The sequence below is a fragment of the Delphinapterus leucas genome, chromosome 7 (assembly GCF_059928025.1).
Source record: "Delphinapterus leucas isolate spDelLeu-1000000601 "Yukka" chromosome 7, BTC_Dleu_Yukka2, whole genome shotgun sequence".
NCBI lineage: Eukaryota > Metazoa > Chordata > Mammalia > Artiodactyla > Monodontidae > Delphinapterus > Delphinapterus leucas.
Window position 1 is genome coordinate 48,486,521 of NC_143135.1, and position 13,438 is coordinate 48,499,958.

The following is a 13,438-nucleotide window of genomic DNA, read 5'->3' on the forward strand; positions in this document are numbered from 1 at the left end:
TACAGAGATTTAGGTACTTTCTTATGATGAGAGGAGGGATAAAATGAACAAAACCCAAATGAATATCTCAGTGAAGTTTCTTGCCACATATATAAGTACTTAGCCTAGCAATTGACACACAGTAAATAACATTCTTTGGGCTAAAAGATTATTTTTGTTGTTGTTTTGTTGTTGTGATTCCAGGAACTTAAAATTGTGTTCGCTTCTGCCCATCCTGACTCAACTCTATGCAGCTTGATCCCAAGTTGTCGAAACACTGTCTTCCACACAGAAGTCACTCCACAACTAGAGGACCCCAGCACGGTATTGCTGATATTCAAGATGTCTTGTGGTATGGTGGCTCTACCGGGAGGAATTTGATCCCCTCATCCTGGAAAAGCAGAGGCAGAGCAAGATGCACAGCTGACTCCAGAAGAATTTTGTTTCTGCATCCAAGATAGGCAAGATGGCCAGTTATTACCCTCCTTGTGCTGTAGACCAGGATTCTATGGGGTGGCAGGGCCACCTGTTCTAAGAGAGCCTTCTCTTGGGACAGGTGTGCACCTTATCAATGAAAAGCTTATTCTCAGCACCCCAAATCCATCAGGAACCACTAAAAAGGCCTTCATTACATACCCACCCATTCTATGTCAACATGATTTGAAGGTAGAGATGGTAGGAAAACCTCTTGAGAAATTGACACTCGTCTTCCTCCAATGTTGGGCCTTTACCTGCTTCGACTCCCATCTCTTTGGTTGCCAAATATATATATTTAGGTACCTACCATATGCCAGGCACAGTTTTGGCTCTGAGGATACAGTGATAATCAAGACAGACAGTGACAATCTGATGGATCTCATAATTTGTGAGGAGGCTATCAAAAAATAACCACACATTTTAAAATGACTTAATGTGGGGTTTCCCTGGTGGCGCAGTGGTTGAGAGTCTGCCTGCCGATGCAGGGGACGCGGGTTCGTGCCCCGGTCCGGGAGGATCCCACGTGCCGCGGAGCGGCTGGGCCCGTGATCCATGGCCGCTGGGCCTACGCGTCCGGAGCCTGTGCTCCGCAGCGGGAGGGGCCACAGCGGTGAGAGGCCCGTGTCCCGCAAAAAAAAAAAAAAAAAAAGATTTAATGTGCAATGACCCTCATAATCTCTCTTGACACCCTGGCTCCAGCCACAGCCTCAGTTTCTATGGCTGTTTGAAAAAGTTGTGTTTCAGGTCCTTCATATCTGAGTCCTGCATCATATCTAAAAGGTTGATCAGCTTAGAGGACCCCAACAGCTCTGGGGAATGTCTCCATGACAACACATTAGCAGATGCTCCCTACACATCCTGCCCTCACAGCACTGGGGGCCCTACCCTACATTCTTTTGTACTACCTGTAATAATCATTCTTGATATTTTGTAACTGATGATTCAACATCTTGAAATCATGAGAAAATTAATGACCAAAGTTGTTTGCATCTCCTCTGTGATCTGACTTTCATGGATGCTTGAAAATCATATTGCAAACACTTCAACCACAAGACCCCAAACTGTGTTTCACTTCTACCTAATAGGGGATGTCCCCACCTAAAAACTTGCTACCAGTATAGAAATAAAGGTTCTTTTACCCATGTTTTCTTCTTGTTCCTTCTGCCTCCTGACCAACGCTGGTGCTTCCCCATGTGGCCCTGCATGGCACAGTGTGCCCCCTCCTGTTGAGGACTCTAAGTAATAAATTCTTCTTTCAATGGCATTGATCTCTGAGTGTGTCATCACTCATCAGTGTAATATAAATTTATCAGTTTGATATTGATAAATTAAATTCCAGGCACATTTTAAAATACCACCTGGCACAGCCCACACCCAAAGACTTGCCAGGCCCTGGAGGAGCTAGAGTTGTGGCAAGGGTGAACCTGATTCAGAGATGACACCTTACTCTGCTCCACAGACCCCATAACACCTCTTCTGCCCCAAACCTGCAGACCTTCTTCTAAGTAAGTAAAAGTTTTTCCAAAACTCCCCAGACACTCATCTCCTGTTGTCCCCAGTCATGATATCCCACTCCACCTAGTCTCTATTCTCCACCCTATATCTTGGAATGTATAGAGGAGGAGGACTGGGTTTCTGACAGGACAAAGGCCAGCTCTGAGAACCAGCATGGTAGGACAGGGCCAGCTGAGTAGTCCTGGGAACTACTCTCCCCTTGGAATCAGTCCCGAGAGCAAGGTAGCCCTGGCCTCAGGTTCCAGGGCTGAACCAAAGGAAGGAAAAAGGAGCAGAGGTATTTCCTCTGGCTTACTAAGCTAGATCAAACCCTTCAGAGCTCATGAGGTTGAGGACACAAACTCTGCTGTGAGATGCAATGGTCAGTGTGTATATGTGAAAGTGTCTATGAAAACATGTGCACACTTATAGCAGTGTGATGCATAAGTCTGCTTTGCCTTGGCTCAGTGCTTCTTTTTTTTTTTTTTTTTTTTTTTTTGCGGTACGCGGGCCTCCCACTGTTGTGGCCTCTCCCGTTGCGGAGCACAGGCACCAGACGCACAGGCTCAGCGGCCATGGCTCACGGGCCTAGCCGCTCCGCGGCATGTGGGATCTTCCCAGACCAGGGCACGAACCCACGTCCCCTGCATGGGCAGGCGGACTCTCAACCACTGCGCCACCAGGGAAGCCTGGCTCAGTGCTTCTTGATTCATCAGGTACTCCCGCCTCTTTGAATCCAGCCCACCAACTCTACACAGCCTGTGCCCCTTGCCCCTGTAACAGAGAATTCAGACAGAATTCATCCTGGACCACATTGGCTTTGATTTTTCCCATCAGCCCCATAAACGCTTAGTGAGGAAGCAAATACTTATTGAAGTGCTACTTGCAGGGTACACTTGTGAACCTCCCATATGGAGGGGCATTTAAAAGATATCTTGGAACAAGAGGGTTATGGGAGTACTTTTGTGTGTTCACAAGTGTGTGCAAACCTGTGGAAGGCATCTGTGTGTACTGATGTGTGTTTCTCAGTATATGTGTGTTTATGAGGTGTGTGACTGAATGTGCATATATGATGTGGGTATAAGACGTATCTATGTGAGAAAGCATGTGTGCTCTGAGAAGGGGAACTCCAGAGCATTTTATATGGATTTCACAGTCTCACGGCCAGTGTGGATATATGCAAATAGGTGTGTGTGCATGTGTGTGTGTGTGTGTGTGTGTGTGTGTGCTGTGTGAGCAGGGGATAAATGTGTGCTATACTCCTGCATCTCTAGGTGGTGCATCTACATACCCAATTCACTCCCATCTCTGTAACCTAGCAGACTGGATGGCAGAGTTTCTGCAGGCAGGCTTTCCTACAACTCTGGATTCAATTGGTGGTGGGGGTCTGGGGAATGGCCATGGGGTCCCTCTGGGCTTGGGGGTCCCTCCTGGCCAGCTCTGCCCTCTCCATCCTTGGACGTTCCCTCCCCAGGTTCGCCCTCATAGTCGGCCTCGGCCAGTTCCTCAGGCATTGGCCACTCCTGAGTCTGCCACTCCAGCCGCTCGATGTGATAGGTGATCTTGAGTGCACTGGACTCCAGCTCAGCCAGGAGTCGTGAGAACTTGGTCTGCAGATCATCGAGTTGCTGGTCGAGGCCTCGCAGCTGGGCCTCCGTGGCCTCCTGTAGGGCTGTATCAGCTGCCTCGGCATTTACGTCCAACTTGTTCATTTTGAGCAGGATCTCATGGCCCTTTTCCTCCATGACGGCCTGGGCCTGTGGATACTCGCTCAGCACTTCCTGCAGGTCCTCCTTGTTCAGGCAGAACAGATCCGAATAACCTAGACTCTTGATGTTGGCTGTACGGCGGTTCCCAGACATGTTCCCTGTGGCCACGGGCAGACATGAGGGTGGTTAGTCAGGGTGGGCGTGAGGGGGCATCTCCCTCTGGAACCAGGACCCCCACTTCCACATTTGTGCTTCCGAGCCTCTCTTCCTGCCTCATTAATTCTCTCATCCAGTAGAGTACTGGGTAGGGACTGGGCCCTGTGCTGGGTGGGTATCAGTGACCTGCCTCCAAGAGTTCACAGTCTAGAGGACTTAGACATTTAAGGGGATAGTTATGTAACAGTATAGCCAATGCAGCGTAGATGTGCATCTGGTACTGTGGGAAGACAGGCAAAGAGCCCCTGACAAGCTGTAAGGCAGAGAATTTAGGGAAGCCTGGAGGAACTGATGCCTGGACTGAGTAGGAGGTAACTAGGGGAGGGGGTGGGGAGGGCAGCTAGGCGAGCAGAGGGATGGACTTAGGAAAGAGTCAGGTGGTTACAGAATACAGTAAGCAGTCCAGGGAGGCTGAAGTTCAGGGTGTGGGGAGAGATGAAGAGAGCCAGGTCATGCTGGCCTCGTAGCCCTGGCAAGGAGTCCAGACCTTGTGTTGAGGACAGTGAGAGAAATATTTTAAGCAGGAGAACTGTATCGTGTCATTTGCATTTTAGAAAGACATTGGTGGGTGGTGGGTGGGAAGATAGGTTCATCTGAATGCTGCAACGTCTCAGAGGTAGAAGGACCTTAGAAGGGGCAAAGGAACTTACCGTTTGTTGAACTCTTGCTATGTGCCAGGCATTGCACTGGGTGCCTCACTCATAGCTCATTTAATCCTCCCAAATAACTCTTTGGGTTTTTAGTATCATCCCTCTTGGGTAGGTGAGGAAACTGAGGCCTAAAAGAGGGAAGTGACTTGTCCAAAGTCAGGTAAACAGTGGCCAACTACATACAAGATGTGGGTCTTGAGGGGGTCCTTGGAGGAAGATGTGAGGCATTTAGGACATCCCTCTGGAGAGTGGGATCCCCAGACTGAGAGCACATCCAGTGCTCTCATGCCCTTTTCAGTCTTTCCCATCTCCTGTGGCCTCAGTGTCTTTACCTGTGATTAGGTATAACAACTCCTACTGCACAGGCTGATAGGAGGAACAAATGAGCCAGTGTGCAGTACCTGGCCTGGACTGGAGCTGACGCAGTAAATAGGAATTCCTTCCTTCTACCTTCCTTTCCACTTGGCTATGAGATATTTGTTTCTTGTACTGTTCCCAGGAGTGTATACTTATTACCTGTGTGACCTTGGACAAGTTCCCCAAACTCTCCGTGCTCTGATTTCCTTACCTTTAAAATGGGGATAATAGTACCTACTTTATAGAGCTGCTGTGAGAATTTGATGCGTTGGTACATGTGGAGAACTTTGAACAAGGCATGTAGTAAGCAGGCAATAAATATTAACCATTATTATTATTATTATTGATTGTTATTATCTCTGCACTTTCCACTGATCTGTTGGTGCCTTGGGTGGCTATCCACAGAGCAGGTCTACTCTCTCTTCCAAGGACCCACCCTGCTCATTGACCTTGGCACAGCCTCTTCTCAGGGAACAGAGCCTCCTTGTCCTGCTTCTCTCTTGAGCCCTCTAGTGGCTCAGGCAAGGGCCAGGTGTCCTTAATCTGTAGGCTCTGAAGTACCACCTGGTCTCAGCATGGGGTTCTGCTGTCCCCATTCCCCTCCCCTAGCCCTGTCTCCGGAACGAATGATGGCGTGCCCACCTTTGATGTTGATGATGCTCATCTCCCCAAAGTAGAGCCCTGCACCAAGCACAGCATACTGAGTGACACCATCAACGGCTACCACAGCCAGCTGACCCTCTAGGATGATGTATATCTCTCGGCCAATGTCCCCCTTGCGGCAGACATATTCGCCTGGTGAGTAGGTCTGGGGCTGCAGCTTCAGCACTGGCTCCTCCAGCAGGCTGGCCTCACAGTTCTGGAAGATCTGCACCCGGTTCAGAGTAGGCAGGTGTACAGACACGGCCACTTCTGCCCGCAACCGCTCAGGCGAGTGCTGTAAGATGGCTACCTCATTGGTCATCTTCTTGTTGATCTGCAGGTGCTGGTACCTGGAGGCAAGGTACATCATCAGTCCTCACCAGCCCACTACATACCTCCCTCTACGTCTTCCATCAGGGCTCTCAGCTCAGCCTCAGCCAAGAACCCAACCACACCAAGTTCTCACAGGGGTCATGGGAATACTTGACAGTTGGTTGATAAACATCTTTAATGCACTACCTGCTGGTCAGAGATATGTTTTGACAGCTTCTCCCTCACCCAGGGCCTGGAAGCCTCCACCAGTGAACAGTGACTAGGATACCCTTTAGCTCTTGTCAGGATCTACTCACCCACCATTCAGTGATGTCTTGTACCATATCACTGATATCTACTTCAGTCACCAAGCCCCATCTTCTTTAGCGATCCTCTGCTCTAGGTCCCCAACTTGGTGACACTTCCCCTTGTTCAGCCTACAGTATGGACTCCATAACATAGTCAACCGTCTTGTTGTTGGCCATCCCCTGAGGAGTATTGCTTTTCCCTCTTACCTCTTCCAGGACCTTCTGAGTCCTACCAGGTGGTGGCAGTTCCCATTCCCTTGGTTCTGGGTTACCCTTCCTTGTGTATGAATTCCTCTCCCTGTCAATCTTTTACCCAACCCCTCGCCCTAAGTCCATATCCAATTAGTGGAGGAAATCCTTTTCCAAGTCCCACCCAGTGAACCCTCCAATGAGCCACATCCTGAATGCCCTGCCTGACCCACCAGGCAATAAGAACCCAGCCACCTTCCTCAGATTCTATCCAGTACACCTCTCCCTGTCCTGGTCTGGAACCCCAGCATCCTCACCAGTCAATGACTCGCCGCTGCCGCCTGCGGTTGACGTGATGCAGCTTCACGTATTTCTTCACCAGGGCGTGGTCTGGGTAGAAGGCTGCATCTGCAGTGTTCATGTTGTAGATGACAGAGCTCATGCTACCCATGATGGTGGCGAAACCCATGACGGCCAGTAGGAAGTCTCCCACCATGAAGAGGTACTCCTCCTCCCGGTCTGGCAGCGGTGTATCGCCCACGGTGGTCAGGATCAGCGTGGAGAAGTAAAAGCTATAGAGGTACTGGCGCCGCAGCTGCTCAAAGCCAGGCTGCGCGGGGTTGGGGTACACCCAGGCGTCACTCCCGAAGTCCAGGTACCGGGACGGGGCAAAGTATAGGCAGCTGTTCCAATGGATGACAGCAAAAACGTAAAGCATCAGCTTGGCGATGCGGAAGGCATTCGGGTGAACTGTGTGGGTCTCCATGCGGTCAAAGGCCTCAAAGAGGCAGGGCACCCGCAGAAAGCGGTTCAGCCTCAGCGTGGGTGTGTGCGGAGCCAGACTCACATAGGCCACTCCCGTGGGTAACAGGGAAGCCAGGTCCAAGAAGAAGCTCCAGGTGCGAACGTAGCGACTCGAGATCCTACCCTTGTCCACCACCAGTATGCCTTGTTCCAAGAATCCTGGTGGGGGTAGTGGGGGCCGCCGTGGGTGGTGTCAGATATAGGGTGGAGTTAGGGCATCTGCCTGCTCCAGAAACGAGGTTGAGGGTGGGCAGGCCAGGGCAGGCCAGGGAGACAGTTACCAGGGACAGGGTGGGGGCCGGCTTAACCCTGCTCCAGGGTTTCTTGGGTGAGCCCAGGGATACCGTCAGGGAGGGGGTCAATTTCTTGTCACTAAGAGGCTCTCTTTAGGAAGGGAACATGGAAAAAAAGTCAGTACTGAGACTCACTGACCAGTGTGGAAGCGCACCACGATGTCCAGTAGGTAGAGCAAGTCACTCGTGCAGTCCAGTACTAACCAGGCCACCAGATAATAGCGCTGCAAGTCGGGGAAGCAGGCTCTGCATGGCAGGGACAGAAAGGAGTGGCTTAAGGGCGCCCTCTGTGTGTTAGGTGTTCTCCCGCAGCCGCTAAGCATTAAGCGCTGGGCTCTCCTATAGACGCCGCCCCTACACCAGCCCCGTGCAAGGGACCCGCCCCTCTCCTGGGCCTCACTCTTTAGCCCTGGTCTCTGCTTAAGGCCTTTCCCATAGCGCCAAACCTGCACACGACGATGATGAGGTTATACATTACTGGGAAGACCATAGTGTTCAGCCACCAGTAGTAGTAATCCCCAGATGGGTCCAGGACAGGCAGCAACTTCCTGTGGGCAAGAGGGGAAGTTGTGCTTCACTTATTCACCGTTCAGTGCTGCGGTTGTGACCGGAAGCAGCAAAGAAGGATCAGGCTCCATCTGGTGAGGCAGACAGATCTTACACAGGGGACCAGGATCTCTCACCTGGCCTTGGGTGGGGCAGAACTGCTGGACTCTGTCGTCTTCACTTTGCTGTCCTGGCTCATGGTTCTGTGGCCTGGTCCCTGAGTGTAAGATACCCAGGGCCTCTGCCTGCAGGTGGCTTCAGGAGGTGGGGGTAGTGCCAAGCTTCCCTTGGTCTCCAGGTGCGATTCCTCCGTCTTTGGCTTCTAAAGCTCTTAGCAACACAACCAGGGCCAGCCGCTACTGAAGGAATGGAGGCAGTGTGGCTCCAGCGCTCCGCCCCCTCTCCTAGGGCCTGGGCTTACACCTGCCCAACCCAACTAAACATCTCTAATGGGGTCCCTGGAGATGGTGGAGGTTCATGCCTCAGACGTTAAGGCTACGCCTCGTCTCCCTCCGCCTTCCTCAAAGTTGAACTACACAGGGGCCCTCTAGTCAGGACACCTGTGTGTCAGTGTAGGCTCAGAAATTCATTCTGTTTTACCCTGTGCAAGTTCCCTGCTTGCATCTCATTTTTTATTCATTGAACAACTATTCACTGAATGGCTCATTTGTGTCAGGTGCTGAACTAGTCTCCAGGGACAAAGAATGCCTGTCACATCAGATATGAGCCCTGTTTCCATTACCTGCACCCTATCCTTCCTGCTGGATGAGTGTGATGGGGGCCATCCTGTGGCATTTTTGCCCTCATTCCCTTCTTGTTACCTCTCATGCCTGATCTCACCCGTTATTTCATGTGCTTTCTAGATCCTCAACCTCTTTCAGTTTTCCCTTTCTGTGAACATGCTTAAACCTCCCATACCAGAACAAACAAAAAAATCCTGAAAACTCTCCCTCAACTTGATGTCCCTTTCACTACTATCATCTTTCTCAGTCAACAAGTCATAACCAGAACACCTGCTATGTGCCAGGCCAATATTGTGCTAAGTATTGGGGATAAAAGATGAATGAAGCACATTCCTTGCCCTCCAGAAACTCACAGTCTGGTATGGGGGAAGAGTCAGGTAGATAGGCAATTACACATCAGTCTGATGGGTACTCTGTTAGGTGGGTACACAGAGGGTTATTACAGTACATAGAAAGGGTCCTAATTGAGACTGGGTTCTGTAGGATGAATAGGAGTTAGTCAAGTATAAGATGGAAGAGTGAAGAGTACTCAGGCAAAATGTATAGAGTATGCAAAGGCATAGAGATTTCAAAAAGCATGGGTGACTGGGAGAACATCACTTGGTTTTTGTAGTGAACCTGAGAGGCTAGTGGTAAAAGATGAGGCTGAATGGTGGACAGAGGACAGCTCAGGGAGAGCTTTGTCAGTCATGTTATACAGCTAGGATTTTATCTAAAGGCAATGAAGAACTCATGAAATGTTTTGCACAGTTAAGCGATATGGCTAGATTTGTGTTTTCAGAGAGTTTCTTGGAAGGAACATCTATAGTTTCCAACATTTTATTTTATTTTTTTGAAATCCTCTTTTCCCATGGCTTCTATTGATACCATAATGTCTTGGTTTTCTGCTTATTTCTTCTCAGTCTCTTTCATAAGCCCCTGTGTCCACCCTTCCTGTTTTGGTGTTTCTTTGGACTCTGTCCTAGGCCTTCCTCTCTTTGCATCCTCCCAACTCTCTCTGGTCAGTCTTGGCCACCCACAGGATCTCCTTTTGCATCTAATGTCTCCCAAGAACTCTCTTTGAGCTCCAGACCTACCTATACCACTAATTGCTGTCTGGATGTCCCCACTCGGACATTCCACAGTCACCTTCAGCCCATTGGCTCCATAATTGAGCTCATTATCTTCCCCCATCTGCTCTTTCTCTTATAATCCCTACCTCTGGCTTATCAGCCAAAATACCTAGCACCAGTATTTATTATTATTACTATTGTATAACATTGTGGCAGTTTTCAAAAATAGTCACAAATTCTTTGATGCTCCTTCCTTGTGGCTGTTCAGTCAATAGAGTATAGCAGGAATGATGTTGTGTGACTTCTGAGACCAGATCATAAAAGTTCATGCAGCTTCCTTCTGGTTTTCTTTGAACACTCACTGTCTGAAAGCTCCCTCTCAGGATGCTCCCTCTTGGAACCTAGCTGCCACGTTGTGAGAAGCCCAAGCCACAGGAGGAGTCAGGTGTCTGTACTTTGTTTGACAGTCCCAGCTCAAGCATCAGACATGTGAGTGAAGAAGCCTCCAGATGATTCCAGCCACCAGCCTCAAGTCACCCCTCACACGTTTGAAATTTCTAGTTGAGGTCCCCCAGACATCAGGGAATAGAGACAAGCCATTCCTGCCATGTCTTGTTCAAATTCCCAGAATCTGTGAGCAAAAAAAATGGCCATTTTTTTACACTATTAAGTTTGGGATGGTTTGTTACACAGCATAGTAACCAGAACATACATAGAGAAAAGTACATATTTCCTAAGTACACAGCTTGATGAATTTCACAAGGTGAACACAGTCATGAACCAGCACTCACATCAAGAGCCCCACTCTGTCCTCTTCCAGTCAACGCTTTTCCAAGGGTAATCACTGTCCTGGCTCTCAATCCTGTAGTTTAGTTTTGCCTGTGTTTGACTTCTATAAACTAAGCGTCAGTTTTTAATCCTTCCTCTTATTTTCCTTTCATATTCATCCAGTCATCAAGCCCTGGTGACCTAATAACCACATATCCACTTCTCTACATCCTTACTATTCTAATTTGGGCCTTATCAATCTGATCATAAAATTCTTTATAGTTCTCTATTATCCCAAGGATAAAAATCTAAACACATTAACACGGTCTGCAAAGCTCTCTGGTACCTGACCTCTGTTTGTGTCTTCAGCCTCATCTCACAGTGTTTCCTCTGCACGTTTCCTAGGCTCCAGACAAGCTGTACTGATTATAGTTTCCAGAGTACCTCCCACATGTTGTCCATTCTTTCTCACCTTGTTATGTGCTGATCCTTTGGGCTGAAACTTCCATTTCTTTTTCTTTTTAAATACTTTTCCTTTTGAACTAATTTTAGGCTTACAGAAAAGTTGCAAAAATAGTATAAAAGTCCTTGTAAACTCCTTACCCATGCTCCCTTGTTATCATCTTATATAACTAGAGCACAGTGATCAAAACCGGGGAATTAACATCGATACAATACTTGCAACTAAACTGCAGACCTTATCTGAAACTTCCATTTCTCAGTCTTACTCTTGCTTGGTTCTCAAGACTGCTCAAACATCACCTCCTCCTGGATGGCTTCCCTAGGCCCCTTCGCTCTTCTTTCCTCTCATCTTCTAAACACACATAACACGCTAAGTGCTGCTCCAAGATGGCAATTACACTACGTTGCAATTGTCTACCAATAAGGGCTGAGGTCCTGGAGGGCTGAGACTGGTTTTAATTGATCTGGAATCCTGCCTGACAAAGAGGACCTTACTCCATGTTCCTTGGGTTGACTGAAAACGATAGTGCCCAAGGGATCACAAGGCCTCAGGTGTTGGCGAGCCAACGAGGGGCGGTCATCGCCCGGGTACTATCCAAGCCGTTCGTGCAGATGGTGCAAAAAAGGAACTAGACCTCTCGCTGTCAGCCCTCTCTAGGGCTCTGCTTTTCCACAGGCCCCGCCCACCTACCGACTCCTCCCCTCAGGCCTACCCTCTTGTTATCTCCTCCCCTTCCACGCCCCCTCTTCCACGGTCGGCACAGCCAAGATCCGTGACCCCGCCCCTATCACGTTAGCCTCACTTTCAGCCGGATCTCTGTCCTAAGCCCCGCCCCCCGGTCTTTCCCTGCCTCTTTAAGTCGCGTCGCTCTTTAGGTCCCTCCTTCTGCCCTCCGGTTCGACCTTTCTTCCTCAGGCTCCGCCCCCGCCCCGCGGGCCTCCGCCTCCCCAGAGGTCTTCCCCTATGACACGCCAGAGTCCTTCAGAAGGGCGGGGTTTTCAGTGCGAGGGGGCGGAACCTGGGGGAAGAGGCGGTACTCCTTGCTTGGAATGCCGTCGGCGACCCCGCCCCTGCGCTCTGCCGTTGCCAGGAAACAAGCATCAACGCTCTGGCTTTGGCCGGGCCCAGCCAATGAGCTGGCACGCCGCTGCCCAGCGGTGCGTCGCTGGGCGGTTACGTGTGGTGCGCGGGGGCGCGGGTTGCGTGTGGCGCGGGGCGGGGCGCGGCTGGTGCGCCTGAGGAGCGATGGCGGCCTCAACTCACCTAGCACCGCGGTGGCGATCGGGCCTGCTCAGGGTCGGAGTTCTGTGACTGAACAGTAAGTGAGGGCCGGAGGGCGTGTGAGAGGGGAAGAGGGGCTGGGGAATGACGGCACTGGGTTTGGTGACTGTCCTGGTTGTGAGGGGACAGGGTGAGGGGCTGGCATGTGGTGAGGGGCCAGGTGTGAGTGTCTAAGGTAGGGGAGCAGGGCGAGAGCCTCGGGGTGAGTGGGCAAGTAAGGAGCTGGGTTGTATGAGGGGCCGGGATGCCTTCTGAGGGGCCAAGTGGAAGGGACTTGTGAACACGATTTACTGAGGAGCTGGGGCTCCTGTGGGCAGGCGTGAGGGACAACCCTGGGACCAGAGTGAGGGGCTGAGGCCTGTGCGGGGAGGGGGAATGGACAGGGCGAAGGCGGGAGCATGCGGGCTGGTGGTGAATCGGGAGGGAGTTGAGACTAGGGCATGGGGGAAGGAATGAGGGTTGTGAGACTTGGATAAAGGTGAGAGGTCGGTTCTGAGTGGAGTGTTCTGCCCAGTGAGAGCAGTAGTTTTAGACTGAGTAGGACAGCTTGGGTGGAAGTGTTGTGCTCTTGGCTCTTCTGCTGCATGGGCTCTACATATTTTGGAGGATCAAAAATGACAAGCGTCGTGGGCAGTAGTAACAATGATAATGGAAATCATTTTTTAGGCTTACTCTTCAACAGAGTCATCATTGGAATCCCTCGTTCCCTCAAGTTCCTCCTTGGGACTGCAGACTTGAAGATGGTCCCTCTCATGGAGATTTTTTGGCTATGACCGCCTATGTTTGTTGTCTTTCCACCTGCTTCTGGGCAACCTTACTCCACTGCTGCTCCTTACCTGTGCTGAGCTGTGGGGCTTTGACCGTTGCCATCTGTATTGGACTAACCACTTACAGCTGCTAATTCTACTTTCATGGAAATCATATGGTTTGTTACATACAACGCTGTATTTCGACTCCCAAACAGGATGGCTTTGCTTTCATTTTCTTACAGTTAAATTAAAAAAAAAAAAAAAAAGCGAACTTATGTACAATAAACTACTCATATTTAAAATGCACATGTTTGATGAGTTCTGACATACGTTTACATCTGTGAAACCATCACCACTTTCAAGATACTGAACATTTCTCCCACCCCCAAAAGTTTTCTCCTGTCCC

The 13,438-nt window shown here is 50.0% G+C and overlaps 2 protein-coding genes across 6 annotated transcripts in view; one reads left to right on the plus strand and one right to left on the minus strand.

Moving 5' to 3' along the window:
• On the minus strand, positions 1 to 8,271 carry CNGA4 (cyclic nucleotide gated channel subunit alpha 4). The gene is made up of 6 exons (XM_022563255.2): positions 8,114 to 8,271; positions 7,877 to 7,978; positions 7,570 to 7,676; positions 6,651 to 7,296; positions 5,525 to 5,874; positions 1 to 3,817 (listed from the first exon to the last, which is right to left on the minus strand). The coding sequence occupies exons 1-6, from the start codon at positions 8,173 to 8,175 to the stop codon at positions 3,306 to 3,308; spliced, it is 1,779 nt and encodes a 592-aa protein (XP_022418963.2). The 5' UTR covers positions 8,176 to 8,271; the 3' UTR covers positions 1 to 3,305.
• FHIP1B (FHF complex subunit HOOK interacting protein 1B) overlaps positions 6,809 to 13,438 on the plus strand; it is a 26,588-nt gene continuing 19,958 nt past the window's right edge. The window contains exon 1 of one of the 5 annotated variants that reach the window (XM_089915228.1): positions 6,809 to 6,913. The gene's annotated coding sequence lies outside the window, so the exon portion shown is untranslated. Of the gene's footprint in view, positions 6,914 to 12,201; positions 12,321 to 13,438 lie in introns of those variants that run through there. The other 4 variants (XM_089915227.1, XM_089915230.1, XM_089915229.1 and 1 more) reach the window with 4 other exon arrangements.